The 17,607-nt window shown below is 37.2% G+C and overlaps 1 protein-coding gene across 2 annotated transcripts in view; it reads left to right on the top strand.

The window, feature by feature from the left end:
• The first annotated feature begins 16 nt into the window (after positions 1-16).
• STXBP3 (syntaxin binding protein 3) overlaps positions 17-17,607 on the top strand; it is a 50,266-nt gene continuing 32,675 nt past the window's right edge. For both annotated transcript variants that reach the window (XM_038541134.1, XM_038541133.1), the window contains exons 1-5: positions 17-137; positions 9,041-9,090; positions 9,694-9,775; positions 13,682-13,758; positions 16,432-16,510. In XM_038541134.1, the coding sequence (XP_038397062.1) occupies positions 89-137; positions 9,041-9,090; positions 9,694-9,775; positions 13,682-13,758; positions 16,432-16,510 (337 nt within the window). In that variant the 5' untranslated portion in view covers positions 17-88. The remainder of the gene's footprint in view (positions 138-9,040; positions 9,091-9,693; positions 9,776-13,681; positions 13,759-16,431; positions 16,511-17,607) is intronic.

The following is a 17,607-nucleotide window of genomic DNA, read 5'->3' as shown; positions in this document are numbered from 1 at the left end:
CGGGCGGCCGCGCGTGACGTCACGCGGCGGGGGCGGGGCCGCCGAGCTTGGCCGGCTCCAGTGGCTGCGCCTCGGCGGTGTTGGGAAGATGGCGCCGCCGGCGACGGAGCGGGGGCTGAAGAGCGTCGTGTGGCAGAGTGAGTGCGGTGGGGCGGGGGCTGAGAGGGAAGGCCAAGCTTTCCTGCCCCGGGCCGCTCGGGCAGCCGCGCGGGCACTTGTTGCTTTGGGGCCCCTGCCAGCCCGGGGACTTGCGGCCTCCTGGCTCTCGCGGGCACCCCTCGCCCCGGCCCGGCTCTGGCCTGGAGGCGGCGCCCGGGTCAGCGGCCCCGTCGGGCCCGGCGGCGATGTCCGTCCCCCGGCGCCGTCTGTGCGGCGTGTGGCCGCGGCTCGCCCGTCGCCGCCCCCCGGGTTTCCAGGCACTGCTTATTGTGCTGCTTCGTTTCGGTACCAAGCAGGGTTTTATCACTGCGCTTTTCAGTGTCCCCTCGAAGAGAAACAAAACGAGAGGAGCCCACTCTCCAGAGGGTCCTTGAGAAAGACCCACTTGAGCGGTCAGATGTCGGGGCCCGGTCCCCGCCGCGCTGCGGGCCTCCCTGCTGTGGGGACTGAGCTGCTGCTTGGCGGTGCCGGACGTGCCGCCCTCCTCCTCCGCGAGTTCGTAAAACTCGCTGCAGAGCTCGCTGTGCTGGGTGACAGGGGCAGCAACCACCAAGCAGGAAGAACCATCGTTGTTTGGCTCGCTGCGTTCAAATTAATTATGGCCTAGCCGTGGAACAGGGAGTTGACACCTAATTAGTATTTCTGACTCCGACTTGTTGAGCGAAGGGTAGAAATGACGAGTTAACAAAATCCTGGGAGCTTCTTGTGTAAAATTAAAACTCCAAATCAGTAACTGGCCTGTTGCTGAACGTAACTGGATACTAAAAACGACTGTATAAATAGAAGGGGGAGAATACATTACAATAACATCTTTTTAAAACTTGAAAATTATAAGGTTGGCATTCTGTGTTTTCAGGTTTGCATGGGTGACTTTTAAGATTCGGTAGTATTTTTCAATTACAGCGTAAGTACATTTATATGAACATGGGTAGTGAATTGCATTGTATAAATAATTTCCGAGATCTGTGTGGTCCTTAACATCAGCATTTATCAGGAAAAAAGGGTAACGATAGTAACTTCAGTTTTGCTAGTGTGGAAACTGGGCAAGAGGGAGAGCTTAGAGACAAAAAAATTTCCGTCCGTGCTGTTAACTTGGCGTAGCACCAGGATGTCAGATGAAGTGTAAGATAAGATGGGATACTGAAAGGAAGGAAAGAGATGTCAGGCTTAAAAAATAGGTCTTTGAATCTTTGTATAAATAGAAACATAACTAAAACACAAGATGACATTCATTCAGCGTATAGGAAGTAGAGAGAGAAGAGGGACTCAGTTCTGTTCGCAAGAGATACCAGAGTCTGGAGGAAACGATGGAGGAATCTCCTAAGAGGTAGGAGAATCCTACAGTTGACTGGGGAAAGGTTTTGCTAGAGTGGGGATAGTGCAGTTAAGTCATGGTAGAGAGCTAAATAACTTAACCTTCAATTTACCCAAAATGTAGGAAGAAGGAAACTAATATTTCTTGAATATTTATTCTGTGCCGGGCATTATTCTTTATATCTATTAAAATTTGGTAGAAATTACTACCTTTATTTCATAGATGTTAAAACTGATACAGCTATTATAATAGCTGTATTATTCTTAAGAGCCAAAAAATCAAATAATCCAAATACCCATGGATTGATGAATAGGTAAATAACAGGCAGTATGTCCCTACAGTGGACTATCAAGCAATAAAAAGGAATGAAGTGCTGATAAAAGCTGCAATATTGATGAACCTTGAAAAAGTTGGGCCAAATGGAAGAAGCCATTCACAACCGCATGTTGTGTGACTCCATTTACATTAAATATCCAGAAGTGACATATATAGAGAGACAGTAGATTAACAGTTGTGTACCTCTGGGGGGCGTGGAGAAAATGGGGAGACTCGGGGATAATGGTTAAGGGGATGGTTTCCTTTTGGAGTAATGAAAATGTTCCAAACTTGATTATGGTGGTGGATGCACAACTCTGAATATACTGAAATCCATGTAATCATACACTTTGGGTGAATTATATGGTATGCAAATTATATCTCAATAAAGCTTTTTCTAAGAAACCTGATAACAGTATTAAATATAGACTTAGGGACCCTGCTTGCCTCAGCGGTTGAGCGCTTGCCTTTGGTTTAGGTCGTGATCCTGGGGTCCGAGGATCGAGTCCTGCATCAGGCTCCCTGCACAGAGCCTGCTTCTCCCTCTGCCTGTGTCCCATAAATAAAATAAAGAAAGAAAGAAAGAGAGAAGGAGAAAGAAAGAGAGAGAAAGAAAGAAAGAAAGATAGATAGATTGATTGATTGATTTAGTATTCATACCCAGCTCTTTCTGGCTGCAGGGTTTAATGTGTTATATGTCTGTGATTTTCTGTAATGTTTAATGTAAACCTTAGTTCAGAGCCTTATCTTATGCCCAGTCTGTTGGCAGTAGTCTCCTAACTAAGCCTCTAAGTGCTTGTTCTTTCTCACTCCAGTCTATGTGACTAATAGTTGCCAGAATAATTTTCTTGTAACAGTGAGGTGCTATGATCATGTTATTTGCTTGAAGACCTGTAGAGAGAGACCCCTCCAGTTGTCTAGAGATCATTTCAAATAGTCTGCTTATTTTCTACCTTTTCCTTGTATAATCTTGATGTTCAACTAGTCTATACTGTTTATTCTTGAAATCTTCTACCTCTACATCTTTATGACAGTTTTTGTGTAGAATGCTCCCCCTATACCTGTTCTTTACCTGTCCAAATTTTAGCTAGCCTTCAAGTCTTGGCTCAAATGGGGCTACTATCTCCACAGTGGCTTCTTATTTTAACCCAGCCTCTTACATTTCTGTAGCATTTGGTTTATCCTTCTCAAATGACACTTCTCACTACTGCCTAATGTCTCTTGATAGGCTTCTCAAAGTTGGGTCCACTATTGTGTGTCCACTATTGTGTCTAGGGAATAATAGAAGACAAATATGTAAACAAAAAATATTTCAGTTTGTGATATATATATATGGGCAGGGGCTGCTTTAACTAGATGGATCAGGAAAAGTTTCTCTGAGCAGATGACACTTGATCTGAGACCTAAAACATGAGAAGAGATCAGCCTTTAAGGACTGTCTTAAAAACACTTTTTTAAAAAAAAATCTTTAGGGATCCCTGGGTGGCTCAGCGGTTGAGCGGCTGCCTTCAGCTCAGGGCGTGATTCCGGGGGTCTGGAGATTGAGTTCCACGTTGGGCTCCTCGCAGGGAGCCTGCTTCTCCCTCTGCCTGTGTCTCTGCTTCTTCTCTGTCCCTCGTGAATAAATAAAAATCTTTAAAAATAAAATTTAAAAAAGCTTTAATATTTTGAGTGGAAAGGCTGTATTAATAAAGCTAATTTCCATACTTAAAATCAATGAAAGTTTCTAGTGTTTGGTATTGCTTATTTGCCACTTTCTGCTACAGAAAAGCAGTAGCAAAAATATCATTGATATAAGATTTTAAATAAAAATTTGATGAAGCTGGGATGCCTGGGTGGCTCATCAGTTGAGCGTCTGTCTGCCTGTGGCTCACGGCATGATCCCAGAGTCCCAGGATCAAGTCCCCCATATTGGGTTCTCTGCATGGAGCCTGCTTCTCCTCCCGCTTCCTATGTGTCTGCTTCTCTCTGTCTCTCATGAATAAATAAATAAAATCTCTAAAAAAATTTTTTGATGAAATTTATTTAAAAAGTAAAGCAACAAAACAAGAGTAATTAAATCTACCACAGAGCAATCTCAGGCCACCTGTGGCATTTTTTCCTTAACACAGTCTTATTTTGTTGTCTGTAAATAGTAGTCTGATGTCTGTGATTCATAGCATATATTTTATAGGAAATATTAAGAGAAAGTTCATTTAGAAAAATTACAAATAAAAGTAATCAGACCATATTTTAAGTTTTCCTTTTAGTCCTTATATAGCTACACATATATTTTTTATTTTTTGTCATTCTATGGCTTCCTTTTTTTTTTTTTTTAAACCTAATACTGATGTGGCATTTTCCATGCTATTTCATAATCTTTGCTATTAACATTTTCAGGTGTCTTTAAATACCTTGATGTAGCAAGAAATTTTGATATATTCTCCCAGCCTCCTTCTCCAGACACAACCACTCCGGTTTCTCACAAATTCTTCTACAAGTTTTCCATGCAAATATAAGCATATGTAAAATATTTTTTTGTTTCAATCAATTATTTTTATGTATTTTTTCATTCTGCTTATTTTAAGTTTATCTTGTTGAGCAAAATATTATTCTTTTAATTTTTGGATATTTGCACAGTCCTGTATTTACTTAAGCCAGTATTAATTGGGTACTCTATGCTGCAGATTGATTTGGGTGCATATACCTTGACTTCCTGGAATTTACAGTGTAGTGGGGGGTGATGTTACACAAGTAGCACTTGGTATATTAGCAGTGCAGAACGGTTTCATGGGAGAAGAGAAGAAAAAGGAATCATTTCCTCTCTGGGATTGGATCAAGGAAGACTTCAAAAAGGAAGTGCAATTGAAATGTGGTAGGATTTCACCAGACGGGGAAATTGAGCCGTGGCCCAAAGATGAAAAAGTACAATTTTTATGGAAGAGGGAATGATTCCTTCTAAGTATAGGGTATTTGTTGCAAGGAATAGGTGACGAAGACTAAAACGTAGGTTGGAGCTAAATAGTTTAGGCATTAGGTGATGGGGAACCATTAAAAAGCATTTTTTTTCCCTCTCTCAATATAATGAGTATTGCATTTGTTCCTTCCCTGGTCTCCTGGGTTTACCTTTATAAAGATTCTTGCCTGGGTGGGCTCAGTCAGTTAAGCATCTGACTCTTGATCTCAGCTCTTGATTGATCTTCATCTCGGGGTCATGAGTTCAAGCCTCACATTGTGCTCCATGCTGGGTCTGCGGCTGACTTTAAAAAAAAAAAAAAGATTCTTAACCATTCATTAAATAACTTGGGCCACCACAGGTCAGCAGAATCTGTTGGGTTTCTAATTAAGAATTAAGTAACATGTATAAGTTTTCTGAGAATGTAAATTTCTTTATGGCCTACCAATGTGCTTTTGACTTTTGACTTTTTGATTTTTCAAACACCTTGTCATTTGCATTACTTTTAAAGACTGGTTTATTATTTCTTCTCATTGGACTAATCGTTGGAAGATTTGGTGTCTACTCCAGATTATACTTCGCTTTCCCAGCCTAAAGAATGAGGAGTTTAGACTACATGTTTTTCAAGATTTTTTCAGTTTGAATTCATGTTTCCATTTTTTTAGATCTTCATTTTGTATATTTTCTTTATTTCCATTTGCATTCCTAAAAGTTTTCTCTTTTGTTAAGTTATAAATATTTAATACTAGGTTTTCATTGTTTAATTACATTTTATTTTATTTTTTTAAAGATGTAAAGATTTAAATATTTATTCATGAGAGATGCAGAGGAGAGAGAGAGAGCGAGAGGCAGAGACACAGACAGAGGGAGAAGCAGGCTCCATGCAGAGAGCCTGATACAGAACTCGATCCCGGGACCCACAGGATCACGGCCTGAGCCAAAGGCAGACGCTTAACCGTTGAGCCACCCAGATGTCCCATTTACTGACATTTTACAAATCATCTGTGTCTTTAGGCACTTTGCTCTGAAATTTGTTTAGCATGATTCTCTGCTCCTTGTTTATTTACTTAGGCATGATCTTAGTCCAACTTGGCAAGATAATTTGAATTCCATAAGTGTATTAAAGATCTAAAGTAGAAAAAGTAAAACAACAAAACGTGGAGAAAATATAAGATAGCATGAGTTAGACTTTTTAAAAAAACCCGAAACTCAAATCTCATTTAAAAGAAAAAGACTTGGGCAGCCCCGGTTGCTTAGCGGTTTAGCGCCACCTTCAGCCTGGGGTTGGATCCCCGGATCCAGTCCCACGTCAGGCTCCCTGCATGGAGCCTGCTTCGCCCTCTGCCTGTGTCTCTGCCTGTTTCTCTCTCTCTCTCTGTGTGTCTTTCATTAATAAATAAATTTAAAAAACATTAAAAAAAAGAATTTTAAAAGAAAAAGATTTGATAAATAAAAATTGTAAATTCCTATATGGTAGAGACACCAGCTAAATTATATTCACAGAAAACATTGACCATGCATAGGAGAGAAAGGGTTAATATACCGAGAGTATCTGCAAATTGATAAGGAGAAAATAATGACTCAACAGAATAATAAATAAAGGATGTGAACATGATTTGCAGATTAGGACATTGAATTGATTGTTTTTTTAGTGGAAATGTGAATTAAGACCAGTTCTTTTTCTTTGACCCATCAGATTGATACCATGCTATAATTGGGAAGCTTGCTGGTAGGAATGTGAATGGTTAAAAACTTTTTGAGAAAGCATTTGGAAGAGAAAAAAAAGCATTTGACATACAGTAAAATAAAAGACATAACTTTTGGTGCCAGCAGTCTCATTTATGGGAACCTGTGTTTCAGAAATAAAAAGAATGATACATAAAGATAGGGGCCCATGGATAGGATGGGTGGCTCAGTTGGTTAAGCATCTGACTGTAGCTCTGGTCATGATATTGGGGTTTTGGGATTGAGCCTCTCAATGAGCTCTGTGCTCAGTGGGGAGTCTGCTTGTCCCTCTGCCCTTGCCCTTCTCTTACACACACAAACACTCTCAAAGTCTTAAAAAAAGACATATGTATAAAGATCTTCATTGCCATGTTATAGTGGCAAAAATGGAAACTCCTGGGGGTCCCGGGATCGAGTTCTGCATCGGGCTCTCTGCATGGAGCCTGCTTCTCCCTCTGTCTGTGTCTCTGCCCCTCTCTCTCTCTCTCTCTCTCTGCATCTCTCATGAATAAATAAATAAAGTCTTTATAAGGTAAACCTAGGAGACCAGGGAAGGAACAAATGCAATACTCATTATATTGAGAGAGGGAAAAAAAATGCTTTTTAATGGTTCCCCACCACCTAATGCCTAAACTATTTAGCTCCAACCTACGTTTTAGTCTTCGTCACCTATTCCTTGCAACAAATACCCTATACTTAGAAGGAATCGTTCCCTCTTCCATAAAAATTGTACCTTTTCATCTTTGGGCCACGGCTCAATTTCCCTCTGGTGAAATCCTACCAGTTGAGCTATATAAAAATAAAGCAAGCTTAGAAAGAGAAGTAGTATAGTAGTATCTAAACTCTGCCTGAGGGCAGCCCCGGTGGCGCAGCGGTTTAGCGCCACCTGCAGCCCAGGGCGTGATCCTGAAGACCCTGGGTCGAGTCCCACATCAGGCTCCCTGCATGGAGCCTGCTTCTCCCTCTGCCTGTGTCTCTGTCCCTCTCTCTCTCTCTTTCTCTGTGTCTCTCATGAATAAATAAATAAGATCTTTAAAAAAAATATATTAAAAAAAATAAACTCTGCCTGAGAAATCCTTCATCTCTGCCTTTAACGTAGAAGAAACCAGTGCTTTAGGCTTAAATTAGTAATAAACTCTCTAGGCTTTTGCCATAATTCTCATTTAACATTATAATCTCCCTAGCAAACATATATAAGCATCTTAACTAGTATTTCTTAACACTTTCAATCCTTCCCAAATACAATAAAACCTTCCAGATCATACTTCTATGAATATTGGTAATCCTTATTAAATATACCCTCTGCTTGAACATGTCTTTTTTTTTACCATGTCATTTTTTAATATGATGCTAAAAATTGATGGTATATTTCTACAAGCATTAACTTAAATATAAATTAAGTAGGTGAGTTTAAATGAATTCTGTAAACACTCATTACCAGGAATTAATGAAATTAGAAGTTACTATAATTTATATTTAAATTATATTTTTATCTATTATATACTACATATTAGTTTTCAAAATTGAAAATTAATGAAACATTAAATGTGGGGGATTGTCATTTTATTTATTTTTTAATTTTTATTTTTAAAAAATATTTATTCATGAGAGAGAGAGGCAGAGACATAGGCAGAGGGAGAAGCAGGCTTCCCGCAGGGAGCTTGATGTGTGACTCGATTCCAGGACCCCAGGACCATGACCAGAGCCAAAGGCAGGTGCTCAACCACTGAGCCACTCAGGTGCCCTGGGAATTGTCTTTTTATAAATTAGAACAACAGGTATTTGTGTGAATTGCCTATGTACATTATTTAATACATAAGAAAAAAGTTTTTGTAAATCAGTGAACTAATTTAAAAATAGATGAATTTTGAAAATCATTGCAAGGAACATGTTTATATTTATTGATTATAAGTCAAGACTGAACTTTTTTTATCTAATACTAAATATAAATTGATGAAAATGGTAATGCAGTAAACCAGAAAGAAAAGTATTTACCTAGTTTTGATTATCAGATATAATTTAGCAATAGGCTATTTAGGGATTTTCCTATGAGTTTTTTTTTTTTCTTGTTTACTTGGGATTTAAGTAAAATAGGAAAAAGCAAATCAGATAATAGTTTCAGAAATATTTTCCAGATATGTTTATATACTTAAATATATTAGTTTTTTATAATACTTTTATTCTCAAAAGTTTAAAAACATACTACAGTTTAAAGATAGGTAGGGGTTGTATGGGTGGTCAGTTGAGCATCCCACTCTTGATTTCAGCTCAGGTCATGATCCCAGGGTCATGGGATCCAGCCCCCAGTTGGGCTCCTCCTTCAGGGTTGAGGGTCAGGGGAGGGAATCTGCTTGAGATTCTCCCTCTGCTCTTCCCCCAATTAGATATGCATGTGTTTTCTGTCTCTCAAAATCAATAAATGTTAGGTATTAAAGATAACTGGATTTTTACTTTGAGTTTAACAGGTATATATACTTTTTATGTAAGTTAGCAGATTTTCAAATTGGATACTTTCCCAATGTTTTTGATCTTTTGAGTAGTTATTATATTTGTTCATTAAGATTTGTGAATAATTTTTTTTTTTTTTGCAGAGATAAAAGCAACAGTGTTTGATGACTGCAAGAAAGAAGGCGAATGGAAGGTAGAATTTGCATATTTTGCCCTTTAATTGAGGACAATGTATTATTATTATACTTGTATAAGAATGTAGAGTCTGGAAGTATACTGATTGCATTCAAATCCCAACTTCATCACTTGATAGCTGTGGCTTCTTGGGTAAATTACTTGACCTCTCTGTTTTGTTTTTTTTTTTCTATAATAGGAATAGTATTACCTCATAGTGTGGTTGTAAAGATTAAATTAATTAATCCATGGCAAATGATTAGAACAGTACCTGGAACATTTGTTATTCCAGAAATAGAATTTTATAATTTTAAGAAAATTTGATGTTAAACACAAGATACATTTAAAATGAACAAGTTCTTTTAAAAAATGATTAAGTTCTCTGATTCAAAATGGAAATGTTTTATTTGCTTACTTATATATATTATATGTATGTATATTGAGAAAATAAATCTCCAGGTCCTACAAGTGAAAAGGTGAGTTGAGATCATTTGCCTACTGTCCTGATATTTTCATTTTACATTATAAAAGGTTTATATTTGAATAGATTTAATGTATTCTGTCTTGTGAATTCTTGACAATCAAGTACTTACACTATTTCTTAATTTATGTTAATTTTAAGATAATGCTTTTAGATGAATTTACCACTAAGCTTTTGGCATCATGTTGCAAAATGACAGATCTTCTAGCAGAGGGTATAACTGGTAAGTGTTACCAATACTCATCATGAAAACTTTTTTTTACTGTGACTGGGAAAGTTTGAAGTATTAATAAATTTTAGTCATTGTGTTTCTGAGGGGGTTGTGTTTTATTATTTTTATAACTCTAGCCATAATAATTATGTTGGACATTCTTTTCTCTGTAAATCTTCAGAATAACTCCTGGAAGTTTTCTTCAGCTGAGATTATAATTCATAGCCTCTGACCAAGAGTATAAGTTAGTTGCCTTGTTGAATTTGTCATTTAAAATTTTAAATTTTACATATTTGATAAAGGTTTTGTATGTCGACATACTGGGTATACCTCAGTGTTTTTATTAATGTTGGTGGTTTTCATGTATTGCTTTTAAATGGATAGAAAGATTTATGTTATAAATCAACTTTTATACATATTTACAAGTGTATAATATTGACTTTTTAAGTTTCTCTTTATTACCTGGAAATGAGGCAGTTAATTATAAGTTTAAGTCAGCTTTAGAATGGCATTATGAAAAAAATTATGCTGCCAAAAGTTACCTTCCATTAGGCAGGATCGTGTTAATGAGATTAATTGCTGTTACGTTTTAGGAATAATACCCATATTTTACAATATTTATAATCCTATCATCATGCTTAAATTCCTCATCCGTTCACTCATTTATTTAAATTTGATCTTCACGACAACCCTTCAGAGATTTTTAAAATACCCTCACTGGTAACTAGGAAACTGAGACTCAAAGTCGAAAATAATTATTTCTTTTATATTTTGCAACCTAATGTAGAATGTGTACCCTCTGTCACTGCTACTTGTGAGATTCAAACATACACCAGTATTTTTAAGAAAACCTGAGCATTGTGTACAAGGGGAGGATTAACTAAAATTTTTTATAATGTTTATTTTGATATTTATATATAAAATCTTTAGTATATAATCTCTTACTATTGATTATATATTCAGTTTGTCTTTATGGCCTTTCCGTGGAAAAAGCTCTCCAATAGAAATCAGAAGATTAAAACCTTGATTTTTCAACTGTTGTACAAATGTAATACCAATTAAGCCATGAAGTTTTTTAAGTTTCCAGAGGTCATTCTGATTTGCAGTAGAATGAGAACCGTTTGCTAATGTGTATGAAAATTCTGTGAATCTACAGAAAAGATTCTGCTGCCATGTAAGTTTGGGAAGTAACATTAGACAAAGCTAAAGAGGTTTCTTTAGGACTTCCAGAGTTTTTTTTTTTTTTTTTTTTTTTTTTGTATGCCAACATGTATGTGGATCTCCTGGGTTCAAGTGTAGTACTCAGTTTTCTAAATTTATTTAGAAAGAAAGCTTTTTTTTTGAGAAGCATTTCATAAGGACTGTTTATCATGGAGTATATTGTTTCTTTATATCCTCTGCTGTCACCTTGGTTTACTTGGTTTAATCATAATCATATCTACCAACTTGAACTTGTCACAGTCATTTTGAGTCCCACATGTGCTCTTGATTCTTTAATTAAGAATCCCTCAATTAGGGATCCCTGGGTGGCGCAGCGGTTTGGCGCCTGCCTTTGGCCCAGGGCGCGATCCTGGAGACCCGGGATCGAATCCCACGTCAGGCTCCCGGTGCATGGAGCCTGCTTCTCCCTCTGCCTGTGTCTCTGCCTCTCTCTCTCTCTGTGACTATCATAAATAAATAAAATTAAAAAAAAAAAAAAAAAAAAAAAGATTCCCTCAATTAAACTCAGCATTGCAGTTTTGGTGGTCATACCTTCTGTGGTCATTCAGGTCATTTGTGAAACTATTCAGTAGTATTTTCGAAGTTTTAAAAAATAAATGAGAAAAATATGCATGTATGATACTACTTTAGTGAAGAATAAAAGTTAAATAGTAAAAAATAGACAGGGGCAAGGGCACCTGGGTGGTTCAGTTGGTTATGTATCAAGGCTTCAGCTCAGGTCATGATCCCAGGGTCCTGGGATTGAGCCCCACGTTGGGCTCCCTGGTCTGTGGGGAGCCTGCTCCCTCTCCCTCTGCTGTTTCCCTTGCTTGTGTTCTCTTTCTCTCTCTGTGTCAAATAAATTAAAAAAAAAAAAAAAAGACTGGGAATTAAATGAATCCTTTGTTACTATTACAGGAATACTCATAAAAATCTTTTTAAAAAATCTATTAGATACCCATCTTTCAGGAAATTGAAGAAGTGACATTTTCTGCTATTAATAACCAGACGTTTAAGAATTTTTCTTTTTTTTTTTAAGAATATTTTCAAAGTTTGTATTCTAAATCATATCACAGTGTTTTCACATTTTAACATATACATTACTCACCAAGCATAATAGGATATATAGCATAAGATGACTGTAAGGCACTTGATTTTGAGTATTAAGCAGTAAAATAAGTTTACAGATTTTACCTTAAATTTTTTTAAAAAAGATTTTATTTATTCATATAGACACACAGAGAGAGGCAGAGAAGCAGGCTCCACACAGGGTGCCCGACATGGGACTCGATCTAGGGACTCTGGGATCACACTGAAGGCAGACGCTCAACTAGTGAGCCACCCAGGTGTCTCAACCTTAATCTTTTTTTAAGGATTTATTTATTTGAGAGAGAGAGCATGAGGGGGAGGGGTAGAGGAAAAGGGAGAGAGAATCTGAAGCCGACTTAGCATGGAAGCCTGTCACAGGGTGGTCTCACAATCCTGAGATCACCACCTGAGCTGAAGCCAAGAGTCAGTTGCTTAACTGACTAAGCCACCCAGGAGCCCCTAACCTTAATCTTTTAAGGGTGAAATTACAGGGGCATCTGAGTGGCTGTCATTTAAGCATCTGCCTTCTGCTCAGGTCAAGATTCCAGGGTCCTAGGATGGAGCTTTGTGTCGGGCTTCCTGCTCAGTTAGGAGGCTGTTTCTCTTTCTCCCTCTGCCTGCCTCTCCCCCTGCTGTGCTTTCTTTCTCTCAAATAAATAAATCTTTTAAAAAAGTGGAATTACAATTGTTGGGAATGGGGATAAAAATAAAATTAAGTATCTCCTTGGAAACCTTATCTGATATCCTAAGTAGAAGCTATGATAAACCTATACTTTACTAGTATAAATGAAGGAATGGAAGATAAATCATCCTATTTACCAAAGAAGTCCAATATAAATATCAAAATAAACATTATAAAAGTTTTTAGTTAATCTTCCCAATGCTCAGGTTTTCTTAAAAATACTGATGTATGTTTGAATCTCACAAGTAGCATTTCTTGCTTTATGGCATGTTGCTCGCTTATGCTTGTAGTCCTGTGAAATAGCTGCTTTATCTTTTTCTTCTCATGATCCACACTTAGTCCAGAGTTGAATTCTAGGGAAGATACATTTTTGGGAGGCTTTTTTTTTTTTTTTAAGTATTTAGTTATTTAAAAGATTTTATTTATTCATGAGAGACGCACAGAGAGAGAGAGAGAGAGAGAGGCAGAGACACAACGCAGAGGGAGAAGCAGGCTCCATGCAGGGAGCCTGACGTGGGACTCCATCCTGGGTCTCCCAAGATAACACCCTGGGCTGAAGGCAGTGCTAAATTGCTGAGCCACCCGGGCTGCCCAAGATTTTATTTATTTTAGAGAGGGAGAGAGAGAGAGAGTGCACAAGTGGCAGAGGGGGAGGGAAGGGACAAGCAAACTCCATGCTGAGCATGGAGCACAGTGGGGGGCTTGATCTCAGGACCCTGAGATCGTGACCTGAGCCCAAATCCAGAGTTGTTCGCTTAACTGACTGAGCCACTTAGGTGTCCCTACATTTTGGGGATTTTTTGAAATATCAAATGGAGACAAAGAAATATTAAACCTAGTTATGTAAATGTGTTTCCCTATTATTATAAATAAGAAGTAAAGCTTATTTTAAAATTGTTTCAAGTGTATAAATACTTGGTTATATAAAATGACTTTTTTTTAATTAGTTGTGGAGAATATTTATAAGAATCGAGAACCTGTCAGACAGATGAAAGCTCTTTATTTTATCTCTCCAACATCAAAGGTGAGTATTTTGAATCTTTAAAAAATATGTTTTTCATTCACCATTGACATCATTTTCTCATAGAAAATTCAAATATACATTCTTAATTAGAAAATTAGTGCTACAACCTAGTTTGCTTAGGAAAGTTTTTCTGTGTTAGAAATTGTTTCATTTGTACTCTTGTCAATAAGAATATATAAGTGAAAGAATTCTTCCCCTTCTCCCATATATGAAAAAGAATTTAATTGTATAAAATGGTAGAGTTTCTTTGAGTAATTTGTTAACTCAGTGCTTTCCTGTGCAACCATATTTTTTTTGGAGGACAGCAATGTACATAAAAGAACTAGTCTTGGATTAATTCTTTATCTTAGTGACTTCTCTATAGCATACATTTATGTATATGTATATACACATGTATGTATGCATGTAAGTGTATATATAAATACATTTTTTATGTCAAAGGTATATCTTAGTTTATGATCTGTGATTGGGCTCATACTTAAAGCCAAACTTTTAGAGTGAAGTAAATACCAGATTCCTTTATTCTGTACAATATTTGAGAATGAATTTTTTTTTAAGATTTTATTTATTTATTCATGAGAGACACAGAGAGAGAGAGAGAGGCAGAGACACAGGCAGAGGGAGAAGCAGGCTCCACACAGGGAGCCCGATGTGGGACTCGTTCCCGGGACTCCAGGATCACGCCCTGAGCCAAAGGCTGACATTAACCACTGAGCTACCCAGGCGTCCCTAGAATGAATTTTCCAATTCATACTTTGACATATTCCCACTCAGAATGTTAAAGTTGAAGATTCCAGTTTCTTTTCTTCTGATTCTAGCAGACAGCAGGGAAAAAAAACCCAATTATTCACTGTTCAGGCTCTGTATATTGGCTGCTGGTGTGTGTGTGTGTGTGTGTGTGTGTGTGTGTGTGTGTTTTATTTTAAAAAGAGAATGGGAAGGAAGGGCAGAGGGAGAGGCAGAAAAAGAGAGAAACCCGAGCAGATACTGTGCTGAGCAAAGAGTCTGATAACGTGGCTTGATCTCAGGACCGTGAGATCATGACCTGTCCCAAAACCAAGAGTCAGACACTTAACCCACTGAGCCACCCAGGCGCCCCTGGCTGCTGGTGGGTTTTAATGATATTTTGTATCCTAATGCTAATTCTTAGCATTAACAGATAATGATGTAAAAGTCTATGTGGCCATTGAAAATGAGATTTCTAGGAAATTTTAATGATTTAGGTAATTGTTATTTTTAATGTTAAGTAACAGGAGCAGGATACAAAATTGTGTGTTCAATAAAGCAGCAAAGGAGTCAGAGAAAAAGGTACCCGAATGAGACTCCTTTTTTTTTGCTACAACCAACTCTAGCTTCTCTTTCTGTCCTGAGTCAATTACCTATTGGGTTCTACAACTCTGTGAGTATCAGTGTGGGCTTAGGCTCATGCAACACCAGTGGAGAAACCTAGTGAGAGACTTCCTTCCTCAGTGGCTGGGTGAGCATCTGTAGACCAGTGTCAGAGTGTTCCCAGCCAGAGGTCGTAAAATGACAGATTTCTGAAAGAGTTTGGCTGTAAGAGATTTCTGAACCCCAGGGGAAAGGTCCGCTAGTGAAAAAGAGAAGCCCTGTGGTTTGTTTATTTATATACCTATAGCCCTCAGGAGGGGAAATCTTTTTGCCTTCCTCCTTTTGTGAAACTGCCTGTTTTTAGGATCCTCAACAACAAACCTCCAATGAGTTGACAAAGGAAAGCGTTGACATATCTAAGTGGATCAAGCTGCCAGAGAGGAAGTTTTCAGTAAGAATGAAGAAAATATACATCTTACAAAATGTAGCTACTTGGAGAGAAGGATGACGACCTAAACAGAAAAATAATACACATAAGGAGAGTCTAGTATAGCACATAAAAAATTTCTTGAAGCTCAAAACTGTGATTTCTCTCAGTTAATTGCAGAAAAGGATAATCACCATCAAAATTTGAATTAATAGCCTAGAAGATAAAAATGGAGTATCTCAAAGCAAAAAACCAAAGTAATGGAGACTTGCTAGATAGATCCATGTGATCTAACATGCGATTCTAGGAGTTCCAGAAGTACAAAAAGGAACAGATGGAGGAGAAATCATTAAAATCTATGTTCTTCTGTTTTTCATTTTTGCTTCCAGATCATTGTATCTTTAAAACTATTAGCATAATAAGTAAACAAACAAACAACTACTAGATTGTATTACCTGCTGTTCCTCCTCCTTGAAGTCATTTCCCAGCCTCTGGGTCTTTCATTATCCCTTGATAACTTTACTCCTAGCTGACTGTTCCTCTCTTTAGCACCTCTTCTAGTCTCAATGGCTTCATTATCCAGGTTGATAACATTTCCAGTATGTTCGTTGGCTTCTCAGTTCCTTGATTTGTTACCTTCTAACAGGGTCTTCTGTGGGTCTTTAGCTTCCCAGTCACTGAATCATTCCTGGATCTTCTCATTGCTGAAACAATACTCTGTTCATACATATTACCTTACTGCTTCTTAGGTCTTTAGCTATTACTGTCTAGACAACATAGCATTTTAAAAAAATCAATTTATAAAGTAAACTGTTATGGTTTTATTTTATTTATCAAAAAAGAATAATCTTAGATATTTATAGCATATTTAAATTAGTATTTGGTTAAATGTGTATTAACAGCTAACCTTCTTTAAGTCTGTAGACTGTTTTTTACGCGATTTTGCAAGTAAGTCCGAGAACAAATACAAAGCAGCGTATATATACTTCACTGACTGTAAGTAGCTTTGTAGTATTGCTTCATTGTTTAAATCTTATTGAGTATTTCTTACAATACTGTTATGATATTATGATTTTTTATTGCTTGTTCTAATTGGTTAAAAAGAATCTAAAGGTATCATAATCTATCCTAATTTGCATTAAGGTGATAGAAAATTAAATTCCGAACTAGTCATTTTTGCTGGTATACAATGGTGGGGGGTTGGTGGTGAGGGCTATCCATCAAATTTTATGCTGCTGACAGGAATTTTTTTTAAATCAAAGTTTTAATTGAGGATTTGATCATATAATCAAAAATAAGACCCTTTGGGAGAGTACTGAAGAAATTGCCATCTGTTTGGCAAATATTAATGGAGAGAATCTATCACATTTCTCTTACTGAACCGTATGTTCAAATAGAAAGCAGCTAAACTAAATCACGGAGAAGTCCACAAACACATACTTCTGCTTTATGTTATACCTTACATAATTATACTGCAAAATAAAAATGCCATTCATCTAAGTGCAGTCTTGGTCTGTGCTATTAGAGATTCATCATTTTAACTAGTATATTTTTCCTGTAAGTTATTATTTATCTCATACCTGTAGTACTTTGCATTTTAAATACCATGCCATAACTTTTTAATCCTTTAAATAGCCTTACTATACAGAAATTCATGTTTATGGAATTGATAAAAGTTAATGAGTGTGAAGCATCTTAAGGAATCTTGAGACTAAAGAACATCATGTTAAATGACACTAGGACCCAATGATTGATGTTCCAACCTAGATTAAAGGTGAGGTTGAGGTGGAACAGGCTCTAAGATCTGGAATTTATCAGTCTCAGGATTTCCCATCTTCAGAGAAGTTCTTGTAATACATAGAAGGGAAAACTAATACTTTGGTTAGTTTTGGTGTGGTTGCACTTAGTATTAAAATTTAGAGAACTAGTATAAATTCCTAAGAAGTTCTGAAAGTCTTATAAAAGTTTATTAAGTCCCGGATTTGGATCTGATTTTACTTCCTGCCAATTTTAGTTTGCTATAAGCAGCTCTCTAAGGAAATAATCTCTTAGATATGGTTCCTATGAATTGGGAAAATGGAATTTCTGTTACA

The sequence above is a fragment of the Canis lupus genome, chromosome 6 (assembly GCF_011100685.1).
Source record: "Canis lupus familiaris isolate Mischka breed German Shepherd chromosome 6, alternate assembly UU_Cfam_GSD_1.0, whole genome shotgun sequence".
In the NCBI taxonomy this organism is placed as follows: domain Eukaryota; kingdom Metazoa; phylum Chordata; class Mammalia; order Carnivora; family Canidae; genus Canis; species Canis lupus.
Note: the sequence above shows the minus strand (reverse complement) of the source record. Positions and strands in the feature narration are given on the sequence as shown.